The sequence below is a fragment of the Trachinotus anak genome, unplaced genomic scaffold, assembly GCF_046630095.1.
Source record: "Trachinotus anak isolate AG129_WGS33_773 ecotype Australia unplaced genomic scaffold, CSIRO_AGI_Tana_v1 ptg000012l, whole genome shotgun sequence".
Lineage (NCBI taxonomy): Eukaryota > Metazoa > Chordata > Actinopteri > Carangiformes > Carangidae > Trachinotus > Trachinotus anak.
Window position 1 is genome coordinate 15632149 of NW_027273863.1, and position 22046 is coordinate 15654194.

General features: G+C 40.6%; 3 protein-coding genes across 6 annotated transcripts; 2 read left to right on the plus strand and 1 right to left on the minus strand.

Moving 5' to 3' along the window:
* The first annotated feature begins 30 nt into the window (after positions 1 to 30).
* Positions 31 to 9086, plus strand: dhx30 (DEAH (Asp-Glu-Ala-His) box helicase 30). The gene is made up of 19 exons (XM_071490652.1): positions 31 to 225; positions 858 to 994; positions 1097 to 1207; positions 1304 to 1561; positions 1651 to 1800; positions 1880 to 2032; positions 2746 to 3213; positions 3984 to 4367; positions 4449 to 4527; positions 4677 to 4781; positions 4885 to 5060; positions 5214 to 5420; positions 5546 to 5627; positions 5755 to 5948; positions 6057 to 6216; positions 6625 to 6782; positions 6937 to 7040; positions 7128 to 7267; positions 8420 to 9086. Exons 1-19 carry the CDS (start codon positions 54 to 56, stop codon positions 8677 to 8679), a joined length of 3498 nt encoding a protein of 1165 aa, XP_071346753.1. The 5' UTR covers positions 31 to 53; the 3' UTR covers positions 8680 to 9086.
* On the minus strand, positions 9019 to 20950 carry LOC139628691 (alanine aminotransferase 1-like). 3 transcript variants are annotated; one of them, XM_071490655.1, is made up of 12 exons: positions 20821 to 20950; positions 12712 to 12801; positions 12511 to 12600; positions 12299 to 12407; positions 11284 to 11417; positions 10934 to 11177; positions 10757 to 10836; positions 10525 to 10661; positions 9944 to 10118; positions 9697 to 9852; positions 9465 to 9577; positions 9019 to 9239 (listed from the first exon to the last, which is right to left on the minus strand). In XM_071490655.1, the coding sequence occupies exons 2-12, from the start codon at positions 12775 to 12777 to the stop codon at positions 9149 to 9151; spliced, it is 1395 nt and encodes a 464-aa protein (XP_071346756.1). In that variant the 5' UTR covers positions 12778 to 12801; positions 20821 to 20950; the 3' UTR covers positions 9019 to 9148. The 3 variants fall into 3 exon arrangements, with proteins under 3 accessions (XP_071346756.1, XP_071346757.1, XP_071346755.1); XM_071490656.1 differs by lacking the exon at positions 20821 to 20950 and adding an exon at positions 17666 to 17797; XM_071490654.1 differs by lacking the exon at positions 20821 to 20950 and having other exon boundaries at positions 12712 to 12831.
* Positions 14298 to 21316, plus strand: sharpin (SHANK-associated RH domain interacting protein). Of its 2 annotated transcripts, none has more exons than XM_071490659.1 (9): positions 14298 to 14788; positions 17672 to 17846; positions 18527 to 18619; positions 18727 to 18868; positions 18969 to 19059; positions 19144 to 19429; positions 20186 to 20289; positions 20495 to 20593; positions 20693 to 21316. In XM_071490659.1, the coding sequence occupies exons 1-9, from the start codon at positions 14525 to 14527 to the stop codon at positions 20741 to 20743; spliced, it is 1305 nt and encodes a 434-aa protein (XP_071346760.1). In that variant the 5' UTR covers positions 14298 to 14524; the 3' UTR covers positions 20744 to 21316. The 2 variants fall into 2 exon arrangements, with proteins under 2 accessions (XP_071346760.1, XP_071346759.1); XM_071490658.1 differs by having other exon boundaries at positions 14315 to 14788; positions 20492 to 20593.
* The last annotated feature ends 730 nt before the right edge of the window (positions 21317 to 22046 follow it).

Consider the following 22046-nt stretch of genomic DNA (forward strand, 5'->3'; position numbering starts at 1 on the left):
CTGTTAACACTGTTGTCTACTTCCGCCGCAGAAGAAGAGATTGTAGTTTAAAAATGGCGCTACCCGGTGTTTTACTCATGCGGCTGAGAGGGCTAAGAAATATCGCCAAATGTGTTTGCTCAGGAGGCCAAACAGCGTCCAACTGGAGCCGAGAAATGCGGTGGTGCACGACAAAAGCTGGAAGATTTGAGGAACCGAGTACATCAGATTCTCAGACCAAACGAGGTGAGTGAAACAACTGTTAGCTAAGTTAGCTAACGGCTAACAGGTGACAGCTCGCAGCAGTGCTAAACGTCAAGGACATCCCTCCTAAAAAATCATAAAGACATCCTGAAAACATCCTCTCCCTCTTATATTTCAAGATTTACCTAAGCCTCAAGTAAACAGTATTGACATTATAAATAGAGAATGGATGTATAAAAGTGTAAAGGCACAGTTTTCGTAGCTGTCACATTTTTCTCACTATATTAGTTATTAGAAGATACCACTAAAAGTCCAGTTGTTCGTCCTTTTCCAAACCGCCATCCCAGTCTGAAACACCTGCAGGTGTGCTGTAACGATTTAATGTTAAAAAGCTTTAATCTTCTTCGTCCTGCCACGTCTTGTGGTAGTAAAAGCTTTCTTTCCCATAGCAGCTTTCACAAGGATCAGGGAAATTAAAATTAATGTCTCTGGACAAAGTAAGGACTCCAGACTGACTGGTATCAAAAACAAGGGAGAGATCTGTAGTTACTGTAATGAGTTAAGCTGCAAGAAATGCCGACCATTTGGTGTAAGCAGCCGCAGGCCAACAGAATATTATTCTGACACCAATTCTCCATGAACTGTGTGTCTGACTTTTTATTTTCACTGTTTAGATAAGCTTAGTGCAGACCTGCTGAAGGAGTTTCCAGATCCTAAAACTCTCTTGAATAACACCATCTCTCGGTCACTGGGAGTCAGTGACCTGTCCCGTCTCATCCAGTACAGCTACACTGAACATGTGGGTATGAAGGTAAGAACAAATGTGGTGATATGGGGTTTCTAGACACACCATATACTTGGGAGCTCAATCATAGTTGATTTTAAGTTTTGTGCTGTAACTTTGTTTCTGTAGAAAGCCACTGTCACACTGCTGTGGCCCTGCAAGATTGAAGAGGAGGGTTATGCCTCCAAGAGGAGCGATGCGGAACGATTTGCTGCAGCTGCTGCTTGCCTCAAGCTCAGAGTAAGATTTTACACTTCACAAAGTGGATTCACATTTCTTACTCATTTTAATTCTCTGCAGTGATTTGCTCTCTTTTTCCACTCTCTTTGTGCACAGAAAATGGGTGTGATTGGTCCGAACAATCAGCTCCCCAGGAGGAGAGCTGGTCGGGGGAGAGGAAGGCTACATTCGCCCTTTTATGATAATGAGGATGAACCATGGACAGATAACGTCCATGTGTCTAAAGCAGGTGAGCAACACCTGCCCTCTGCAGAGGATGCCGCCAACATTGCTGAAGCTCTCTCCCTGTTTCCTCAACCTAAACCTCTCCTGGCCAGGGTCCTCCAGGTGGCCACATCATCTGACAGAATCAGGGTTGGTAGCGCTCACCCCTGCCACCATGAAAGCTAATCGCTCCTAGCTTATCATAAATTCTAAACCAATCTTTCTGTCTATCATTTAAGGAGCTAATGAGGTTCAGAACAACAGGAGGGAAGCAAAAGAAGTGTGAACTGACCCTGCTCTGGCCTGAGGAGATGACGTTCACAGCTATAGCGAGCAACGGAGTGACAGCAGAAAAGAAAGCTGCAGCTCTCGCCTGCATGAAACTGAAGGTGGAAATGACTTTGGAGACATACTATGCTCTTGCACGTAAGAACTATGCTAATATATATGTCATGTCACCTGGTTTAGGAGCTACAGCTTCTGGATAGAAACAACAATCCGCTGACTCACGCCATGTACCATCATGAAAAGGTGAGGGAGGCAGGGGAGAGGGAGAGACGCCCCCTCCCACTGGAAATCCCAAATTATCTGCAGACTCAGATGAGAGGGTATCTTGCACAGGTGAGTAAAATGGATGTCCTTTGGATATATTTTTTTTCTTTTTTAAATTATGTGTGTGTGCACTACATGGCCAAAGATTAATGGACATATACTTAAGGTTAAAACATGCAATTATATATTAAACAAAAGTGTGGTTATCTTTGTGGCAACAAATCAGGGAAGAGTGGGGGATGTTTTTGCAGCACAGTAATGCCCAAGGTTTTGAATTGATCACATGGGTGTAATGATTGGATATCCCAGTGGTTCTCAGCCTTTTGACGTGACCCACATCACAGGTTATGGTCGCTTCTATGAAGGGCAAAACAAGAGGAGGAAAAGTCAGAAAAATAAACATAATTTTGTGCAACAGAAATATATATATATATATATATATATATATATATATATATATATATATATATATATATATATATATATATATATATATATATATATATATATATATATATATATATATATATATATATATATATATATATATATATATATATATATATATATATATATATATATATATATATATATATATATATATAATTTTTTTTTTTTTTTTTTTTTTTTTTATTTCTTAACCCTTGAGTTATTTTGTGACCCCTCGGATTTATCTTGGGACCTCTTTGAGGGGCTCAGCCCGCAGTTTGGGAACCACTGGCATAAGCCATGTGGTGGTATTTTAATTTTCTTTCAAAGCTAAAGCTGCATCTTTCTAACAGTACCCAGTGGCAACAGAAGTGCAGAAACTGTGGGAGGAGGAAGAGGAGAGAGGGCAGCAGACAGTAAGCCAAGAGGATGAAGAGGAAGAGGACTTGGTGACAGACGCCATCACTGGCAGACTGTACAAACCTTTGTCAAAACAGGAGGCTCAGCAGCTCAACGCCCACCTTCAGGAGGAATGGGAGCGGGCAAACCCTGGCCTGAGTGTGGAGCTCCCAGTTGATGCCCACCGTCAGCGTGTGGTGTCGACAGTCCAGTCTTCAAGGGTGGTTGTGATCGCCGGTGAAACAGGGTGTGGCAAAACAACACGGATCCCCCGCTTCCTGCTGGAGGAATGTGTGAGAGGCAGGGACGGAGCCGAGTGCAACATCCTGGTGACCCAGCCTCGTCGGATCAGTGCCGTGTCAGTGGCCCATCGTGTTGCTCATGAGATGGGCCCAGCTCTGAGACGCTCTGTGGGATATCAGGTAGATACAGGTTTATAGTAAACCAAATTTTTTTTTTTTTTTTTAATGTATTATGTCAATTAGAGCTGAAATTATAAGTTGATTATCAGACAAGTTGCTGGACAACCACTGGACAACTAACTGTTTCTTATATGGTTTAAGTCATTTGAGGCAAAAATGCTAAACATTTGCTGGTTTTCTCTGTTATGATAGTGAACTGAATAACATGAAATTTAAAGACATCACCTTCAGAAAAATGTTGTGGAGCTACAATTACATTATAGTGTATTTGTGGCTATTTTCACACATTTTATAGACTAAAGGATGAAATCAAAAATGAAAACAAATAAAATGAAGTTATGAAAATAATTGTTTGTTGCCCTATGTTTACTTAACTTTTTTTTTTATTGCAGTCCTAAGCTCTAGCCCTGAGGGAGCACTTCTATTAAAGTATAAATAAAAAAAAAAATTAAGACAGGATACAATATCATTATTGTAATCATTATCCTTATAGAGGCAGATGTAAAATTGACTAATTATTTTTCTTTTTGGCATTGGTACTGTTGTTATAGGGGGAGCACTCACAAATTTTCTTACGTTCCTAAACAAAATCAATTGATTTCATCTAAATTTGATCGACTTTTGCTTCTGGCTGGTAGTATTAGAATTGAAGTGTTTCAAGGCTAGAGCTGATTACTTCCATTAGAATGCTATTGTGCTATGCTACAGTTATTCATGTCAGTTCATAAATCTTTTTGTACAATAAATAATTCTATGTTTTCTGTGCATAGGTGAGACTTGAGAGCCGGCCCCCGGAGCACAGTGGAGGAGCCTTGCTCTTCCTCACAGTAGGTGTCCTGCTGAGGAAGCTGCAGTCAAACCCATTCCTGAAGGGAGTCAGTCATGTGGTGGTGGATGAGGTGCACGAGAGAGACATAAACACAGACCTGCTGCTGGCCTTACTGCGCTCCTGCTTAAAAGAGAACCCTGACCTACGAGTGGTGCTAATGAGCGCGACTGGGGACAACCAGAGGCTGGCCCAGTACTTTGGAGGTTGCCCAATTGTGAAGGTGCCAGGGTTCATGCACCCAGTGAGGGAGAGGTACTTGGAGGATGTGCTGAGAGAGATGGGACGCCCACTGCCAGTCCAGGAGAGGGAGGAGACAGATGAGCAGGTGAGTCTCAAGTCTCGATGGATTTTTCAGTTTTTGATGAGTTGCATTACCTTTAAATTCAAATGGTATTTTCTCTTGAAGGGGAGAAGAGATGAGATTACACCTGATCTAGATTTAGTGGCTGATGTAATTGAGCACATTGACAGACGTGGAGAACCAGGTAAAATAATACTCTGTAACCTTTCTTTGGTGTTGTTGTGTGTTTTTTTGTTTTTTTTGTTTTTTTTAAATAATGCCTTTTTATAGCACTATTTAAGATGGTGGCCTCAGTTGTATATTTAATAAAACTCGTTCCCCCTCATGCTTCAGGTGCAGTGCTGTGTTTCCTCCCTGGATGGCAGGACATCAAGGAAGTTCAAGAGAAACTGGAGGGGAAGCCCCACTTTTCCTCGGGCTCACAGATGATCCTGCCATGTAAGAGCACAGAGACACAAAGACTTATGTCTTCTGAGTATAAAAAGGGAATTCTCCCCGTGAAAAGACTGCATTTATGATTTCTCTCTTTTTTTTCTTTCAGTACACTCTAGTTTATCAGTGGCTGACCAGCAGGCTGTGTTCCAGCGCCCCCAAATGGGCCAGAGGAAGATTGTGCTTACCACCAATATTGCTGAGACCTCCGTCACCATAGATGACATTGTCCATGTTGTGGACGCCGGAACTCACAAAGAACAGAACTATGACCCACGGACGAAGGTTAGTGTAATAATATCTGCATTAAGTCCAGTTTCTCATTAAACCTTTTCAGAGATGCAAAAGTGTAGATTTGGGGATTGTGATATTTTCTTCTTGAATGTAAAATGGCAACAAATCAGTAATGATCCAACCTGTTTCATTTTGGTTTTGCAGGTGTCCTGTCTGGACACAGTTTGGATATCCCGCTCTAATGTTACTCAAAGAAAAGGGAGAGCAGGGCGATGTCAGCCAGGGCAGTCCTACCACCTGTTCCCACGAAAACAGCTGGAATCCATGACTCCTTTCCCGATCCCTGAGATCCTGCGCACCCCGCTGGAGAGTTTAGTAATGCAGACCAAAATTCACAGTCCTAACTGCAAGGTGATGACAGAGAACAATAGCTCTTGTGCATTTTTTAGTACCTGTTATATAGTATTGTCTCACATATTGAACGATGCCCTATGTCTTTTTTTTTTTTTTGTTTTTTTTTTTTTTTGTTTGTGAAGGCTGAAGATTTCTTATCCCAAGTGTTGGACAGTCCAGAGCAAGAAGCTGTGAGAGACGCTGTCCGAAATTTACAAGACATAGGTGAGTGACTCAGCGACTCGTGCTCTGGATTGTGTGTTGATATATTAACCATCTTATGTGTCTGACTTAACACGTATATGCATTTCTGTGCTGAATTTAATTGATGTTGGCATTTTTGTTTTGGCAGGAGTTCTTGACAGGACAGAAACCCTGACGCCTTTAGGAGAGCGTGTTGCCTGTATGTCATGTGACCCTCGGCTGGGCAAAGTGCTGGTCCTGAGTGCCATGTTCAGATGTGTTCTGCCCATGATGTCTATAGCTGCCTGTCTGACCAGAGACCCCTTCCACAACAGCTTGCAGAACCGAGCACTCGTCAACAAGGTGAGATGTTCCCACACCCATATCTTCATTAATCTTAGTTTAAAATAAAACAGATTTAACTTCTTTAATCTAATGTACTGATCAATCATCTGTGCTCTGTTTTTCCAGGCGAAAGAATCTCTGAGTGGCTTCAGCTACAGTGACTATTTGGTGTTTAGTAGAGCTGTGTTAGGCTGGAGGAGACTTCAGCAGGAGGGCAACAGAGAGGAGAGAGATGAATATCTGGACACACACACTCTGTCAAGGCACAGCCTTCGATTCATCAATGGTTAGTTTAAAACATCTGTCTTATAGACATAAGTGTTTGGGCCTTCAAATAAGACTATACTTGATTTCCCTTGGCAGGACTTCAAGCACCGCTTTGTGAAATTCTTGTTACTCTTTGACATTTTAGTGAATGAGGCTTGTACACAACAGAGCAGGACACGTAGCCTCATATGGCAATTTTAGGGCTCTATGCTATGCTATGCTATGCTTATGATGAAATTTCACCTCCTTATGAACAGGTTGACTTCATCAGGCTATAACAAGTTTGTGTGTTAGATTTAAGTAAATGTGAAGACTTGTATGAAGAAGCCTCACAGGGGAAAAAAAGCAAATATGAAAATGTTCTTGTGTGAGACCGAATGTGTGGGTCTAACAGTAACATTCCTGTTTTTCTGTCATGCTGTTGCAGGTCTCATCTCTCAGTTCAGCGAGAACCTGCATGACGCTGAGCTGGTTTCTCGTGCCAGTGAGTGCCAGCGTCACACTTCTCTCTGCAATGAACACAGCAACCAGGATGAGCTGCTTAAAGCTGTGCTGCTGGCTGGACTCTATCCCAACCTCATTCAGGTACAGAGCAGCTTCTCAGAATGGAGTCTATAATACGGCTTTGAACAGCTTATTTTCTGCTGTACTCCTTCAAAGGCTTTGGACATGTATGTTTGGGTTTATGTGGGAAAAAAATAATCTTTCGCTTGTTTTTTTAAAAAAATATATATTTTAGGTGAAGAAAGGTGGTGTTACTAAGGGAGGCCGCTTTCGCCCCAATGATGTGTTTTTCCGCACACTCAGTGGACCAGTGCTGCTTCACCGCTCCTCAGTGAACAGGTTTGAGCATGCTCAAAGATACAACTACAGCAGCATTGACTTGCATAATGTGTGTGTGTAAAGTTCACGTCATCCTTTGTGTTGTAGAGGAAAGGAGGACTTCCCTAGTCGCTGGCTGACGTTCTTCTACGCAGTCAAGTCCAGCGGGAATGTTTTCATCAGAGACTCCTCTGTGGTCCACCCGCTGGCCCTGCTGCTGCTCACAGACTGTGACATCAAAGAGACAGGTAGGACATGTGTGGTGCTGTTTATAAAGAGTAGGGGTGCAGCAATTCCGAAACCGAAACCACGATACAAACGTCGACCATCTTGTGTTGTAATACAGGAAGATGGAACCACACAACAAACACAATCTGTTTGGACTAATAACACAGAAATCATTATGTTCTTCTTATCCATATTAAATGCATATAAAAATATGTGAGCCTCGGTAACAACATCAACAAAAGGACTTATCAAATCTGAAGTCCAATCAATGAAACTAATTAGAGCTGTTTTGACTTCCTACTAATAAATCAAAAAATCAGTTTGTCTGTGCTTTATGAAATTAACTGCATCGTCATTAATAAGAGCCGCTAATCTGGCAGCAGCAAGACTGAAAATACTAAGAATAATTTTCCAGCACTTTTGGTCCCACACGTGATACCAATTTGAGTAAATTACAGAAACAAGACCACACATCAACACCCTTCTTTTATTATATAATGATTAAAGTCACACTCATCTAATGAGGGCCAGTTTGTATCTACATGTTAAATTACAGTTATGCAAGTGTGAGTGTAATAAACTCTTAACATGTTTCCGATATGAAATGTATTCCTTTGCTTCGTCACTCAAAGAAGTATACTTGGCACGCTGTGTCTAGTTCAGTCATGTGAGCTGTTTTCTGAAACGGAGGAGTCGTGATTTTTCAGTCAACGAGCAGCTGCAGTTGCTAGGAGCAGTTAACATTTTTCACTTCTGTCAAAGAAACATCCTGATTAGAAGTTGTTATTTCTGTTAATTCAGCAACTTGAATAGCTGTATGAATCATCAGTTTTTTTGTCTTTTGCTACGCTTTGACTTTTTGCAAGAAAGACGACATCCCAATTCTTAATCTAACCGACAAATCCCTGATTGGCTCGGTGGATTTCCAAGTGTCAGTGAGCAATAAACCAGACCTGTACGAATCGGCTAAAAAACTGGAGAAGTCTGGAACAAGGCTACCCATTGACATAGTTCTCTATGCTAAGCACTTAATTTAATTTATGTCAGGACAAGCATTTTGCTTAAATCAATGATTATACAAATACTGTAGGTGCTGCTCCAAAGCACCTAAAATATCCAGAGTTAAATCCTCCTTCCTTGATGATATATAACTTTTCTCTCTTATGTCCCAGTGAGAGGAGACAGAGTGGAAGTGTCATTTCCTGGTCGCTCTCTGGTGCGCTGTGAGTTGACACGTGAGACGTGGGAGCTGTTGTGGGAGCTACGCACTTCCATTCAGACCATGCTGTACCGAAACCTCAATAGTCCCAACAACGCAATCACCAACACCTCTCAAGATGGAAAGCTCATCTCTTTACTCGTAGAGCTGCTCAACAATACAGACTCAAACCCTTTTACTCAGAGTGACAACAGCGACAGTGAGGTGGATTGATGATGACAAGCTCTTTCTACACGTGTACTTGGATTTGCTGGCTGGTACAGAGGAACCAAAAATATATCTGTTTTTTTTCTGGAGAGGGTCTTTTTGTTTTAAGACATTTTTTAGTTCTTGAGTTGGTATTTAATGTGCTGAGCCAATCAGGACTCTTTAAGAGGAGAAGTGGACTGTTGTACTCTTTGAGGTAAATGATAAACTTGCACTGAGGCGTGAGGAAATCCATTTGAAGATTGGATTTGGGACTGAGGTTTATTGTTTGTGGTTATTTGCTTTCTGAAAAGCAGAAGTTGAACTTTACTCTAACAAGTAAAGACAAAGGAGGACTGGCCAAAGGTCATTAAAATGGACAGCATGCAGTAAATGTCATATTTATTGTAATAAATATTCACATGTCGACATGAGGGAAATGATTGGATTCTTTTATTCTCCTCACTGAATCACTGAACTGCTTAAGTGGCTTTGTTTAAGAAAAATCCTTCATAAACTGTGTGTGAAAGCTGCTCAGGCGTTTCAGTAATTCCTCCATGATGTCCTTGGATGTCATAATGCAAAATCTGCAGAAAGAAAAATGGGTCACAGACCTGAAATGTAAAATGTTCCAAACCTCTATTGACAGTGCACAGTTACATTTTATATCCTTTTTAAATCTGCAACTATTCTATGAAATGGACCACTTATCTTAAATCATACCACAGTTTGTCTACTAGAAAAATGCATTTTAAGTGGTATTTGTTAAAGCTCTATTTAGAATAACAGTTGATTTATCTACAGTATTATACCTGATGTGGTAGGTGCCCTCCTTTTGTCCATACTCAGAACCAGGACTGGCTAACACACCAGACTCCTCTAGCAGTCTCATACAGTAGAACGTATCTGGCTTCATTCCCATTTCCTAAAATATCCCAAAACATCATTTTATTTTTAATTTTTTTTTTTTATAACCAATGCACCTGATATAATTATATTATGATTTTGCATCATACACTTGGTTCAATAGGATTGCATAGTAACCTTGGCTTTCTCAATGGCTTTAGGTGGAAGATGCACTCTGGGGAATGCAAATGCTCCACCTTCCACTGGTTGGCAGCAGAAACCCAGCAGACTGTTCACAACTTCAACTGCTCTCTTCACATTATGAACCAGTGTAGTCCTGATGTGTTGTGTCTCCTGCAGAGCAAAAATGAAAAGGAAAGAAAGCAGGCTATTATACATCCTGCAAAACAGGATAGTAATCTGAACTACGTATCTCTGTTCTCACCGTATTATAAAGAGCATATGAGGGATCTCCTGGTTGCGGAGGGTTAATCATCAGCTCCAGGGCAAGCTGACCTAACACAGGGGCACAGGAGTCTTTGGAGAACAGATTGTGGATGTATTTCATTACAGCAGGGTCCAGATTTACCAGCTCTACGTATCCACCACGTAGACCACACCTGGGTGGGAGAGACAAATCCAAACCAGAGTCCTAACCGTGACAAAACGGTCCCATCATATGCACATTTAGCAGCTGTTCAAGAGATTTTGATCATATCACATGATCTTCTGCACTTTAAGGTAACACTTCATTTAACACACCATAAGTCTAACCTGATAATAAATGGCAATCCTGCGCATTAATAAACGCTAAGAATGCCCTCATAGCTACATACAACCACATTATAGTTTGTTATAAACCATGTGTTAAATGTATAAACAACGCTCAGGGACTTAAAATAAGTGTTAGACATTCATACATTCTTGTCCAGGATCAAGAATGAACTTTGTCTTGAGTTTTGTGAAGATCACCAATCACAAAGTAGCTGACAAACTTTCAGACACTGATCAGGACTGAGAACTTACTCTCCCATGAAGCCTTTGGATGCTGAGTGGAAGGACGCCAGCTCCACTGTGTCTGAAAGAGGAGGCCCCATCTCCGTCAGAACCCTCTTGTAGGAGACAAACTCACTCTTTTCCCCATAGACGCACTCCTGATAAACCTGTGGAGGGGGACATAGTGAAGGGACACGTGTGCATTCATGTGTATGAATTTTTCATTATGCTTGGAGATATTATAATGCTTTAAAACATCCACCTCATCAGCCAGAAGGAAGAGCCTCTTCTCTGAAACAAACCGGATCACCTCTTGCATTGATTTTCTGCTTTGAACATGACCTAACAGCCAACACAGCATGAAAACAACCGTGTGATCTACATTCTCTGATACAAAAATATATTTAGATGATCTCCATTATTATTATTTTTTCACTACCTGATGGATTTCCAGGGTTGATGACATACAGAGCAACAGGGTTACAGACTCCCTTTGCAGATTCCAGCGCTCGGTGTAGCTCCTCTACCTGCAGCTCCCAGCCCTGCTCCTCACTCAGGTAGTAGGGAACCATGACTGCTCCCAGTCCCATTATGGACAAAGTGGTTGTGCAGTGGCACGGCACTGGAGTTAAAACACCTGTTCTGGTTGATGCCTCGCTGTTCACCAGGACATTGAGAATGTTCTAGTAAGCACAGGAAAAGACTGGTTAACTTGGAGATGATGATAATTTACAGGAGGAAGAGGCTGGAAAAATATATATACAGGATTTTAGTAATATTGACTATTACCATGAGCGACCACTGGGAGCCTGGGCTTATGTATATGTTTTCAGGGTTAGACGGAGCCCCACCATCTCGTCTCATTATGAATTCAGAGATTCTGTGGACTATTTCTGGTATACCTGCTGTAGCAGTGTAGGAACCTGAAGGAATAACACTGAATTAACTCTCACAAAACACAGACTGATAAGAAAAGCTGAGATGACACTGTAGAGCAGCTTTTTATACACAATAATATAATATATATATATATATATATATATATATAATATTATTGTGTACTGTATGAATATTACACTACACAGTAGACTAATATATATTTTTTGTAGCTTGTATATATCATTCATCTGTATGTATCTGATGTATAGTAGTACTTTTTTTCACATAAATATATACATATTTGCATTATATGTATACTGTCTTTTTAGTGTCTCAAACAAAAATTCACACTGAGAACTGCTTAAAGTCCATTCACCCAAATAACAAAAAGCATTTCCTCACTTACATACATCTATTTATTAGTGTCCCTGAGATTTTTGCCTCCCTATCATTATGGGTGTGAATGAAATCTCATTTGTGGTGCTCAAAACATTGAAAAATTACACTTAAAGATTCCTTCCATAATACAGCGTCCTCCTTACTGTGAATAAAACACAGAAGCACAGCTGTCAATAGTTTTTACAGGAACTACTTTTTGTATGCTAAGTGTTCACAGTGAGCTGTGTGGATTATTAACAGGACCTGAGAGGTTTCTTAAAAGATAAGTTTCTGTTAAGCATTTTAAATGTAATTTTCAAATGCATTATGCACCTCAAAAACAACTCCATTCACCTCCAATGTGTTGGGCAGAAGTCTTAGGGACAGATTTATAGTGATATAAATAATATATATAGAAAATATATAGATTTATATTTATAAGTGAAAAGACAAAAATGATTATTAGTAATATTATTATTAGTAATATCGGCTTCAGAGAACACAATTTCTGATCACTTCATTGTAATACCACATACACAGGCCTTACCTACACTCCCTCCAGCACATTCCCCCAGCAGCCTCTGAGCTCTCTCTATTACGTCCGAGGGCAGTTTGTCGCTGTTCATAAGCTGAGGGTAAATACATGCTGCAAGAACCTGCAAAATATGAAGACATACATTAGAGAAAGAGAGAGATTTAATGCTTTTTATAAATCTTATAAAAAAAAAAAACATGCTGTCTTTGAAGGTCACAGATTACCTGATGGACAAATGACAGAGGTTTCACGCCTGCCCTGTGCGGGTCGCCCCAGGAGACATCTATCATGTCTTTGTAAGGTTTTCTCATTCCCTATTGACAGGTGAATTCAAAGCAGAGGTTCAATATATCACAATACAGGTTGGACAATTCACTCAACTATTAATATATTGTAGATTTATGTCAACACCTTTTTGTCTTTACCTGTCTGAGCTCTTCCTTGATCTGGTGTGCCCGTCTGGCCAGGACTGCGTACTCTAACTGCTTCATGTTCCTCACATTTAAGCTGATCTCCTGCAGAACAGACATTTCTGAAATTTGTCTCTAACTTCTATCAGACCAGACCTGTCTTGAGCTAAGCTGTGTCTTGCTGGTCAAGTTACTGCGAGTTCAATTATATGCATGAAGATAGGACATGTAGTTAAAGATATACTTTGGAGAAATGCGGTAATATGTGCCTTATTAACAGACAATGCCATTTAGGGACAATCTGCTACTGGCTGTTAGTCATTTTACTTAATCCATTACTCAGTTCTGAAACACCTATGGTATAAAAACTTACTGTTTCTTTAGATATTATCTTTTAGTCGTGGCTGTGCAGGACACCCAGCTGAAATCATACAGATATCGTCTCTCAGACTATAATCACTGGAGTATCTGTCTGTATTGTTATAGTTTATAATCATGGAAATCCTGACAGTGATAAGTCAGCCATTTAGTTTGATGAGTATAGTCAATATATTAAACCCAAAAGATAAATATATTAAGAAACACATTTTTAAAAAAAAAGTTTAATGTTTTCAGTGCTGCAAAGTTACAAAAGTAGAAGCAACTGGCGGCATTCAACTGGTGATGAATATCTCAACTGTCTGTACTTATCCCCATGATATCCCAATGCAGTAGACCACAGGCAGGAAATGTTATTATTGAGTGGGATAAAACCAGATCATTATATATGGGGGAAACAAAAGGCCTGACCTGACAGAGAATTTTTATTTACAAGCAGGCTCAACAACTGCAGTGCAATGCTCTCAGGTCTTCACAAAAAGTCTATAAATCAATTACAACGCATACAAATTTCTCAAGTTTTTAGCTGGCACACTCTCACTCTCATTGTAAAGTCCCGACACTGGCACCCAATTATAATTAGGATATACTGTATTTTAGGATCCTATTATATACAGTATACAACAAAACTGTGTACACAGGTGCACAATGTCACTAAAATGTTAAGTGATTAAAATAAAAAACTGTTTAAGTTTTGTTGAGGGTGTTATATAACAACCACTTATCTAACCTCATGAAATCCCGTGTAATCTGTCTGTGTATTCATTATTTAGCTGTTTTCTGATAAATGTATTTCTTCTTAAGTATCACTTTATAAATGACATTATTTTGCCCCTATATCTGCAGAGGATGATTGTTTATTTCTTTTATTGCTGTCTGATTTCCTTTTTACGCTGTTTTATTGTATTTGTCCTCAGTGTGTGGGATAAAAAACACAGAAAACACAGTCAGGCCACCAATTAACAAGGTATTATTATTTTTTTTTTCTTTTTGTTTTCTCATAATAAAATCTAATTTAAAACATTGGAAAATAATAATATCCTAGACTATATATACTATCTCATAATTACGAGTAATTAATTGTGATTCGTTTCTAAATTACGCACTACAAAATATATTTTTTAATTTTTTTTTTCTCTTTTGTGAATGCAGTGCGATCAGTGCTGTTCAGTCACTACGGCTTTTCGAATGTTTGACGGCCACGTTTCTCTACGGACAAAAATAAGAGACGAACTGCTGCACTTCCTGTTTTGTTTTTCTTTCGCTCCGTGCTCCGGTCGTGTAGATATGGAAGAATTTGCGAGGCGAGGAGAAAACCACAGCCTGCCCGTGAAGAAACGCGTTCTCTCCAGATACCGGTGGACCTTATAAACGACACAGAGGCAGCGGGCAGCAGTAACACCCGCCGCGGGGCTTCAAACACCCTCACCACGCCTCGGGTGTCCGCGACATGGCACTCAGCTCGGGCGGCTGGGCTCCTCCAGCCCCGGTCACTGCCGCGTCCCAGCAGGCTGCATGCGGCGGGCCTGCGCCGACGGCTTGCTGCAGTACTGTTTTGATGTCAGTCCGGGTGTCGGTGTGCCATTCCGGGATCCGGCCCCTGTGCCTCCCCGGAGCAGGCAGCGAGACTCTGCGCCTACAGCTCAGCATGGACCCAGCCCGGGCCGGAGAGTTCAGGCTGGCTCTGCGAGATACGAGCGGAAACCGCAGTGTGGTGAGAGTTCGCACATACACCTGTGTGTTTAGAAGCCGTATTGTCACCGTGTGCTTAGATATGTTTGTGATGCACCATCTTACTGAGTCACATTTATATTTTATACACGCACAGGCCTGTACACGCCATTTTATGGTGCAGTCAGCCAGAAACATGCAGCCCACAGATTCATTTTTGGGGATAAAATCACATCAGACTTCTTTCAGTGCATGTCTCTTTCATGGCAGGCAGTTGAAACACCACCCAAGACCTTCCTCTAGAGCCACTGTAACAACTATGTGTCAAACTTTTAGCAAAAATACCAACTTCCCCTCTTGTTTTCTTTTTAATTGTAGCCACCTGACTGTAACTCTATTTTAGTCCTTATTTTGCCAGTGGCATAACTTGAAATTGTTGTGCATAAGTTAACATTACTGAAGTTAAGATGGCTTTTAGTTTCACTTTCACTTTCAGCCTTCCCATCAACCATCACTTATTCAGTTTTATTTGAACCATGACAGTATCAGGGGAAGTCCTTCAGCTGTGATCCTGTAAGTAAACAGCTGCAGTGAGGCTCCTGGACTTAGTGGGAAGACAACTAGGTATTTTCCCTCTCACCCATCACCTCTACAAACAAACAAACTACCAGTTTTTAGCCTTGAAGTTGTCATGTTGCGTGACATGCTCATAATTTATGTACCATTACACTTCTCTCTCTGTATCTTGCTGGAAGTCTCTAGTCATCTTATTACATTTTACATGAGCATTGGCTCAGTAGAGGAGCATTTTGGTCCCACAAATTCAATTGTATTCCTTATTGGAGAATCTGAGTTATAACATTTGGTGTGGCGAATAGAGCGTTTCAGTTCGGTGAAAAGGGTGTTGACAGGTGTAATTGTGAATGTCGACAATAAAGCAGAGATATAAATAACAATGTGGAGCAGTTGCAAGTTTAACAGGAAGTTTTGCTACCCCGCACGCCTACTTCAACACAGATCAGAGCTAAATTCACCCAGATGCTTTACCACCACCTCAGCATGCACTTTGGTCACATGAGGCCTAAAGTTAGTTTAAAGCAACAACAACAATTACATCATTTCACACATTTCAACTTGACAAGGACAAAGTGCTTTACTCTGGCCTGATTTGTTTTGTACAACCGAGGCTGACAGAACCTTGACTGACTGCAAGAGCTGAGCCTGACAAACTGAGGATGAGACCACCTAATGCCGTTAAATTTAACTAACATCATACCATTCCTCTGACACCCCACTTAGGACAAACATTATACACAGGATATTTTTGTCCAACTTGTGGTAAAGATGTGAGAACGCAATGTTTTCTCTCCATTTTTCAGAAAACATCATAATCTTAATTCTGAAGATGTAGAGGACACATGGGATCTGCATGATGTTTTTTGGGTTGATGGTAGCATTTTGTTATCGTGTCTTTATATACTCAATATACTATATATGCTTGATATACTCATAAATACAAACGTCTTTCCAGCCCAGCGTCTTTCCCTTTAACCCTTCAGAAACACTTTTGCTACTTTTGTAAATGCTGTTTTCCTCTTTTTTGTTGTCGGCAGGTTTCATTGTAGCAGATTCTTACACTTTTCACCCTAAATAGTTTTTTCAGAGTTTAAGGTTTTTTTTTCTTTTTTTAAAATTTGTCTCATTGAAGCACAGATAGTGCTTGAAATTTAAACTCTGTCAATGATTAAATCCTAGTGTTTATCTGTACACTGCTGATTACTACTTATCTACTTTTCCTTTTGCAATTCAGTTACTTATATATGTTTAACCTGAAAAGTGACTGTTTTTAGACAGCACTGCTCTATCACGCTTTCACTATCACGGGTGACTACTGACAGTGGGCATATCAGCCCCAGCTGTGGACTTACATGACTGATCATGCTTAAACTGAGTTTACTTTGCACTGTGCCAGTCTCACCACGTCCACTCTTAAATCTGCCTTTCTTTTCCAAGTTCTCTATGTAGCATCTCCGTAAAATCTGACAACCTCAGAATCGGCTTGTCATCTCAAGTCGGGCAGAACACCCCCAACCCCCACCCCCCCACCCCCCGACAGTTGAGATGCTTGTTGATTTGCATGGTTTTACTTTGATCCCAGTTCTTTTATCTTGTCTGTCCGAGCTGATAGGTTTTTCATTCTCAGTCATATCAGAGTTTATACATACACACACTCGCACACATACACACACACTCTGCCTTTGTCTACTCACAACAGACTTCAGTGCACTAATGTTTCCCGCCATTTCCATAGTGAAAGTCAGAGGACATATCATACTCTGAAATCCCTGTGCTGCCAAACTCCATCACTTATGACAAGTCTTTCTCGGTCTGAACAAGGATTCATTTGCTTTCTGCCATATTTCAGGGAATTCCTTCCTTTTTCTTACATTAACAATTGAGAAAAGGTCGTCATAGAGGTGTATTTGCAGATTCCAAAGTCTTATTTTGCCAAGGGCTTGAATCTAATTTTGCCTATTTCCAAACTGAAAACAATGCTGTAGAGCTTAAACCATGAGTCAATTCATTGATTTGTCCATCAGCAGGAAACTAATATGCAACTATATTGATAATTGATAAATTGCTTTTGTCATTTTCCAAGAAAAAATGCAAACATTTGCTCGTTTCCGGCTCTTGTTTTTTTTTTTTTTTTTTACTGTTGGTCAGATAAAACAATCAATTTAAAGATAGCACTGTTCATATTTTCACATTTTGAGTAGTTTTTAAGTGATTGATACAACTCTTTTCTGTCTTTTATTTTGTAAATAGAAATGAATGACATGCACTGCAGTCCCTGGATTATATCTAAGCAGAATGACAGGCCTTTTGAGATCTTAAATTTTTGTTGTTTTTTTTTTTTTACCCTCAGTTCATTGCAGAGTTTGACTTGCGCTCAGTGCAGTATGAGGTCAAGTCCCCTCGTTGCCATGAGATGCGTCTTGCTGCGCCACCCCACGACTGCATCCGCTTCAACTTCCGCTGCGACCGAGAGGCCGAGGAGTGGGCCACGGTGGTGATGTCTTCACTAAGAGAGGCACATAGAGGTCCGTCTGGCAACTCTTTTTTATGACCCGTTGTGTTTTCAGTTCAAAAGAAAATTACAACTGCTTAATAACACACACACTGCAATTATTCAAGAACAAAATAGCACTTAAATTATATAGATTTATAGATTGTCTCATTTATTCTCACAGCATAGCGCTGATAATCATGTGGACGTAATAGCCTTGGAGAAAAAAGACAAACTTTTTGACAGCCCCCTGAAAAAAACATAATACACGACAGCTCTTATGTGTCTACATCTAGATTTCCACCTCTTTCAGGCCTCAGATGAAACTGAATAAATGAATAAGCTGCAGATCAATGTGATAAAATATTCAATGGACAAAGTGTTTCCTCAGATATAAAGTAAAGAGACCAGACGCACTGCACCTGAAGCTATTCCTCACTGTCTATTAAATATTTTTTTAACACGGTTTTGGCTGGTTCAAGGTAGATTCTTGTAGCAACTATAAACTGGGATATAAGCAAATATTAAGAAATTATTAGTTAAAGTAAAATGTCTCTAAATTCAATATACAGAAGAAGAGAAGAAAACTTCTTAAACCCTTTTTCTGTGATTAAAGTGCGTTACTGATATGTACTTTGAGCCTTTATCAGCCAAGTGCAGCTAAAATAAATACTGATATCAGTTGACATTATTCTTTCATCTCTCCTCTGACAGTTGCAAACATTAACACATACGAATCAGATGGCATACAGAACCACACGGCAGCAGCTATGGAGCAGTGGAGCTCAGCCTCGCTGCCACTCACCGGTGAGTATCGCTGTTTATCATCATGGGTTTTTTTTTTTTTCTTCCCTCTCTCTGCACAAAACATGCTCCAAAAATGTCACTTTTGATTGCCGCCTCCTTGTTTTTAGAGGAGCTGTGCTGCGAGCTCGCCAGAGCGATTGAAGCAGGTGACACTCAAGCCGCTTCCCAACACGCGTCCGCTCTGGCTCGCCAAAAAGCAGCGCTGACGATTCAACTGTCCGAAAAAAACTACGCAGACGGAGAGATAGGGTGAGAACTGTTGGCCTACGGATTGATCGTCAAGTTTACTACGACTGATAGGTCATCCATGTTGGGTGTGTGAGCTTACAGTGTCAAATCTCTGTTGCAGTTTATCTGTGGTCGTGGAGGATGTTTCGTCATCTTGCTGCGTCACAGTGAAAGTGTTTCCCTACATGACTGTGGCTGCGCTCAAGCAACAGGTTAGAGAACTATCAAAAATAGAATGGAAATATCACAGAGTAGCTTTCGCAGCTCCACTGACTCCCTGCGTTCTTCTTCTTCAGGTGTTTCTGGAGTACGGTTTCCATCCCCGCGTGCAGCGCTGGGTGATCGGTCAGTGTTTGTGCACCGAGCCGAGGTCATTAGCGTCCTACGGGGTGCAGAAGGACGGTGACACAGCGTACCTCTACCTGATCTCCGCCCGACAGGCCCGTCTTACCCGCCAGCTGTTCCAGCAGGACCTGGAGGGCGCTCTCCTCGCCCCACCTCTGCCCCCAGGCAATGGACCCACCTCCCAAGACTGGAGGGGTTACAGCACCCTGCCCTCAAGGCTACCCCACAATAACCAGGGTCAGTTTGATAAATATCCCCCTTCTGTCACAGTTCAGGCAGAACGTTTTGAAACAGTGATGTTTCTCACTCTTTTGACTCCAGGATGTTGGATTTAAAACTGTAAATATGAGTTTAAAGTGCTGCCTTTCAGCTTTAAGGGTGTTCAAGGGTGTTTACACCCATTTTTAAACATAGTCCCCCAGACAAGGCAGCAGGACAGTGATCCTAAACATATGGCCAAAGCAGGAAAGGAGAGTTCTAGAGCCAAACACTGCAATGCTCTGAGTTGGCCCAATTCGTCACCTGACCTCAATCATCTGATCATAGGACATGAACCCAGCAGAACCTCACCACAGCAGATACAAAGAGTCTGGAGATTCCCATAAATTAGAGACTTCAGTCGGTCATAACTGGCAAAAGATTTGTAACCAAATTTTAAATAAGATTATTTAATTTAGGTTCATATTAACAGTTATAAGCTACAAGCTTACAAAATAAGCTATAATTCCCGCAGCGTACTTCATATTCATATATTTTGTTGTAGCCATGACGTTTTCTTTATTTCTAGACTTTTTCAGCTTGTCATTTTTTATTTTTTTTTACTTCCCTTCTACGTTTGTTCATCTGATATGGATGTAAACAGTCACAGTACAGAGCCAACACCAAAAAATGTGTCACTGTCTGAATATTTTCTGACTCACTGTAAAAATTACACTGAGACCAGAGAAAGTGCAGCTCTATGACCCTTGTTTTTGTTGTTTTTGTCAAATTCAGGGAGCATAGGTGGAGGAAGCGATAGACCAGGTGATATCAAAGATGTCCTAGACATAGAGAATCTGCAACTGAACGATCACACCAACAAAGCCAGTAAAACACAGGTATGTGACCAGTTTATACTGTTTAGAATTTAATGTCTCATTATCTTTAAATAGAGCTGTATTATTCAATAATTGAGCTAAGTTAAAACATATAAAAAAAAGTTAGTGATGAGCTGTCAGACTCTTCATAAGTAGGCAGTATAGAAAAGTTACACCAAACCTAAATTGTCCCTCTACCCTGTCTCAACTCTTCTCCTCTCAGCAGACAGAGTGGGCTTGTCCCTCATGCACTTTCATCAACAAGCCGTCTCGTCCGGGCTGCGAAATCTGCGCCACAGCCAGACCCGACACACACATCCAGCAGGTACGGCATGATATCTTACGGTCCATACCCTTGTACTACTCCTCTTAACGTTTCCCCTCAGTGACAGTCGCTCACTCGCTTTTTCCTTCTCTCACAAAGGAGAAAGGAAGGAGAGAGGACCGGGGAGAGTCTGGTTTAAGCAGCAGCTGACTGCCCATCATCACGGTCTAGTTGCAATTTCTCACTCACTTACACACACATACACATAATGTTGACAAAATACTCACATCAAGACTTGTCAAGTGCACTGAGAGTCCTCTGACAGCTGGCTGGCTGCTGAAGACGGGAGCGTTTGAAGCACTGTAGCATGACACAGAGGCTCAGACGATGAACTGCACCGTCAGCTTTGACCCTTTATATGGACATGACCATGACATACATCTGAATTTGGCCAGACCTCTTATTTATTTTACAGAGAGAGAGAGTGTGTGTGTGTGTGTGTTTGTGTGTGTGTGTGTGTGTGCGCGCGTGCGTGCGCGCTTGCACGTGTGGTGCAAAAAGAACACAAACGGCCTAATATTTATTTTAGGGGTGAGAAAAGCGATGTAAGTTCTTTGCATTTGATTGCAGCTGAAGATGAGGGAATGTCATACTTTCAGTTTCCTGCCAACTGTGAAGTGAGAGGAAAGATGAAGCCTTGCGCAGCACCCTGTTCTGTTCAAGTGTGTCATCTGTTGGTGCCAAAATGTTGGAAATTAAAAAAAAAAAAAAAAAAAAAAAAAAGCCATGGAAAATGAACAGAGAAGGAATGTTGCGTTTACAGGGTTGTCAAGTGCTTTTATTTTTTTATAACATTGTATCAAGTGTATTATTTTTAACAAGATGCATTGAGTAATTGATGTACATTTTAGCAGTTGATCTAATTTTTCTCGATTCCCTCTGAGCTGTGACAGAAATGGAATGATCTGTTTTCAGTACATAATACTGTAAAAACTTGCATTAGCTGAATAAACATAATGGGTCTAAAGAAATCCTGTTGATCCATCTGTTGATCTATTTTTCTATGATACACTGATCCATGGACAAATTGTGGTTAGTATTGTGAGCAACATGGCTCTGTTGATTCTGTTGGTTGATCCAGAAATATCTCAATCAGATGAATTGCCATAAATTTTAGTTGAGCCATTCACGATTCCCAGATTCGCATCTTGCAGAATATCTCTCTCTACTACACTGATTGGCAAAATTATCTGGAGACATCCATGGTTCCTTTATATATTTTTTTAATAACTTAAAAACATTTCCTGAATTTTCCTCTGATGTTAACATGAACAGGATTGAATAATCTCAATACAGCCTCACAGAGCTGCTGGCTAGTGTATCTGTAAATGCACTAAATCACTCAACTTCACTTTTTGTTGTCATTGCTCAGTTTGTAGCAGGTTTTAATTTGTGTAAATGCAGCTGTTTGTGTTGCTAATATTCCAGATTTTGTCTTTGTGCAGTGTTTTTT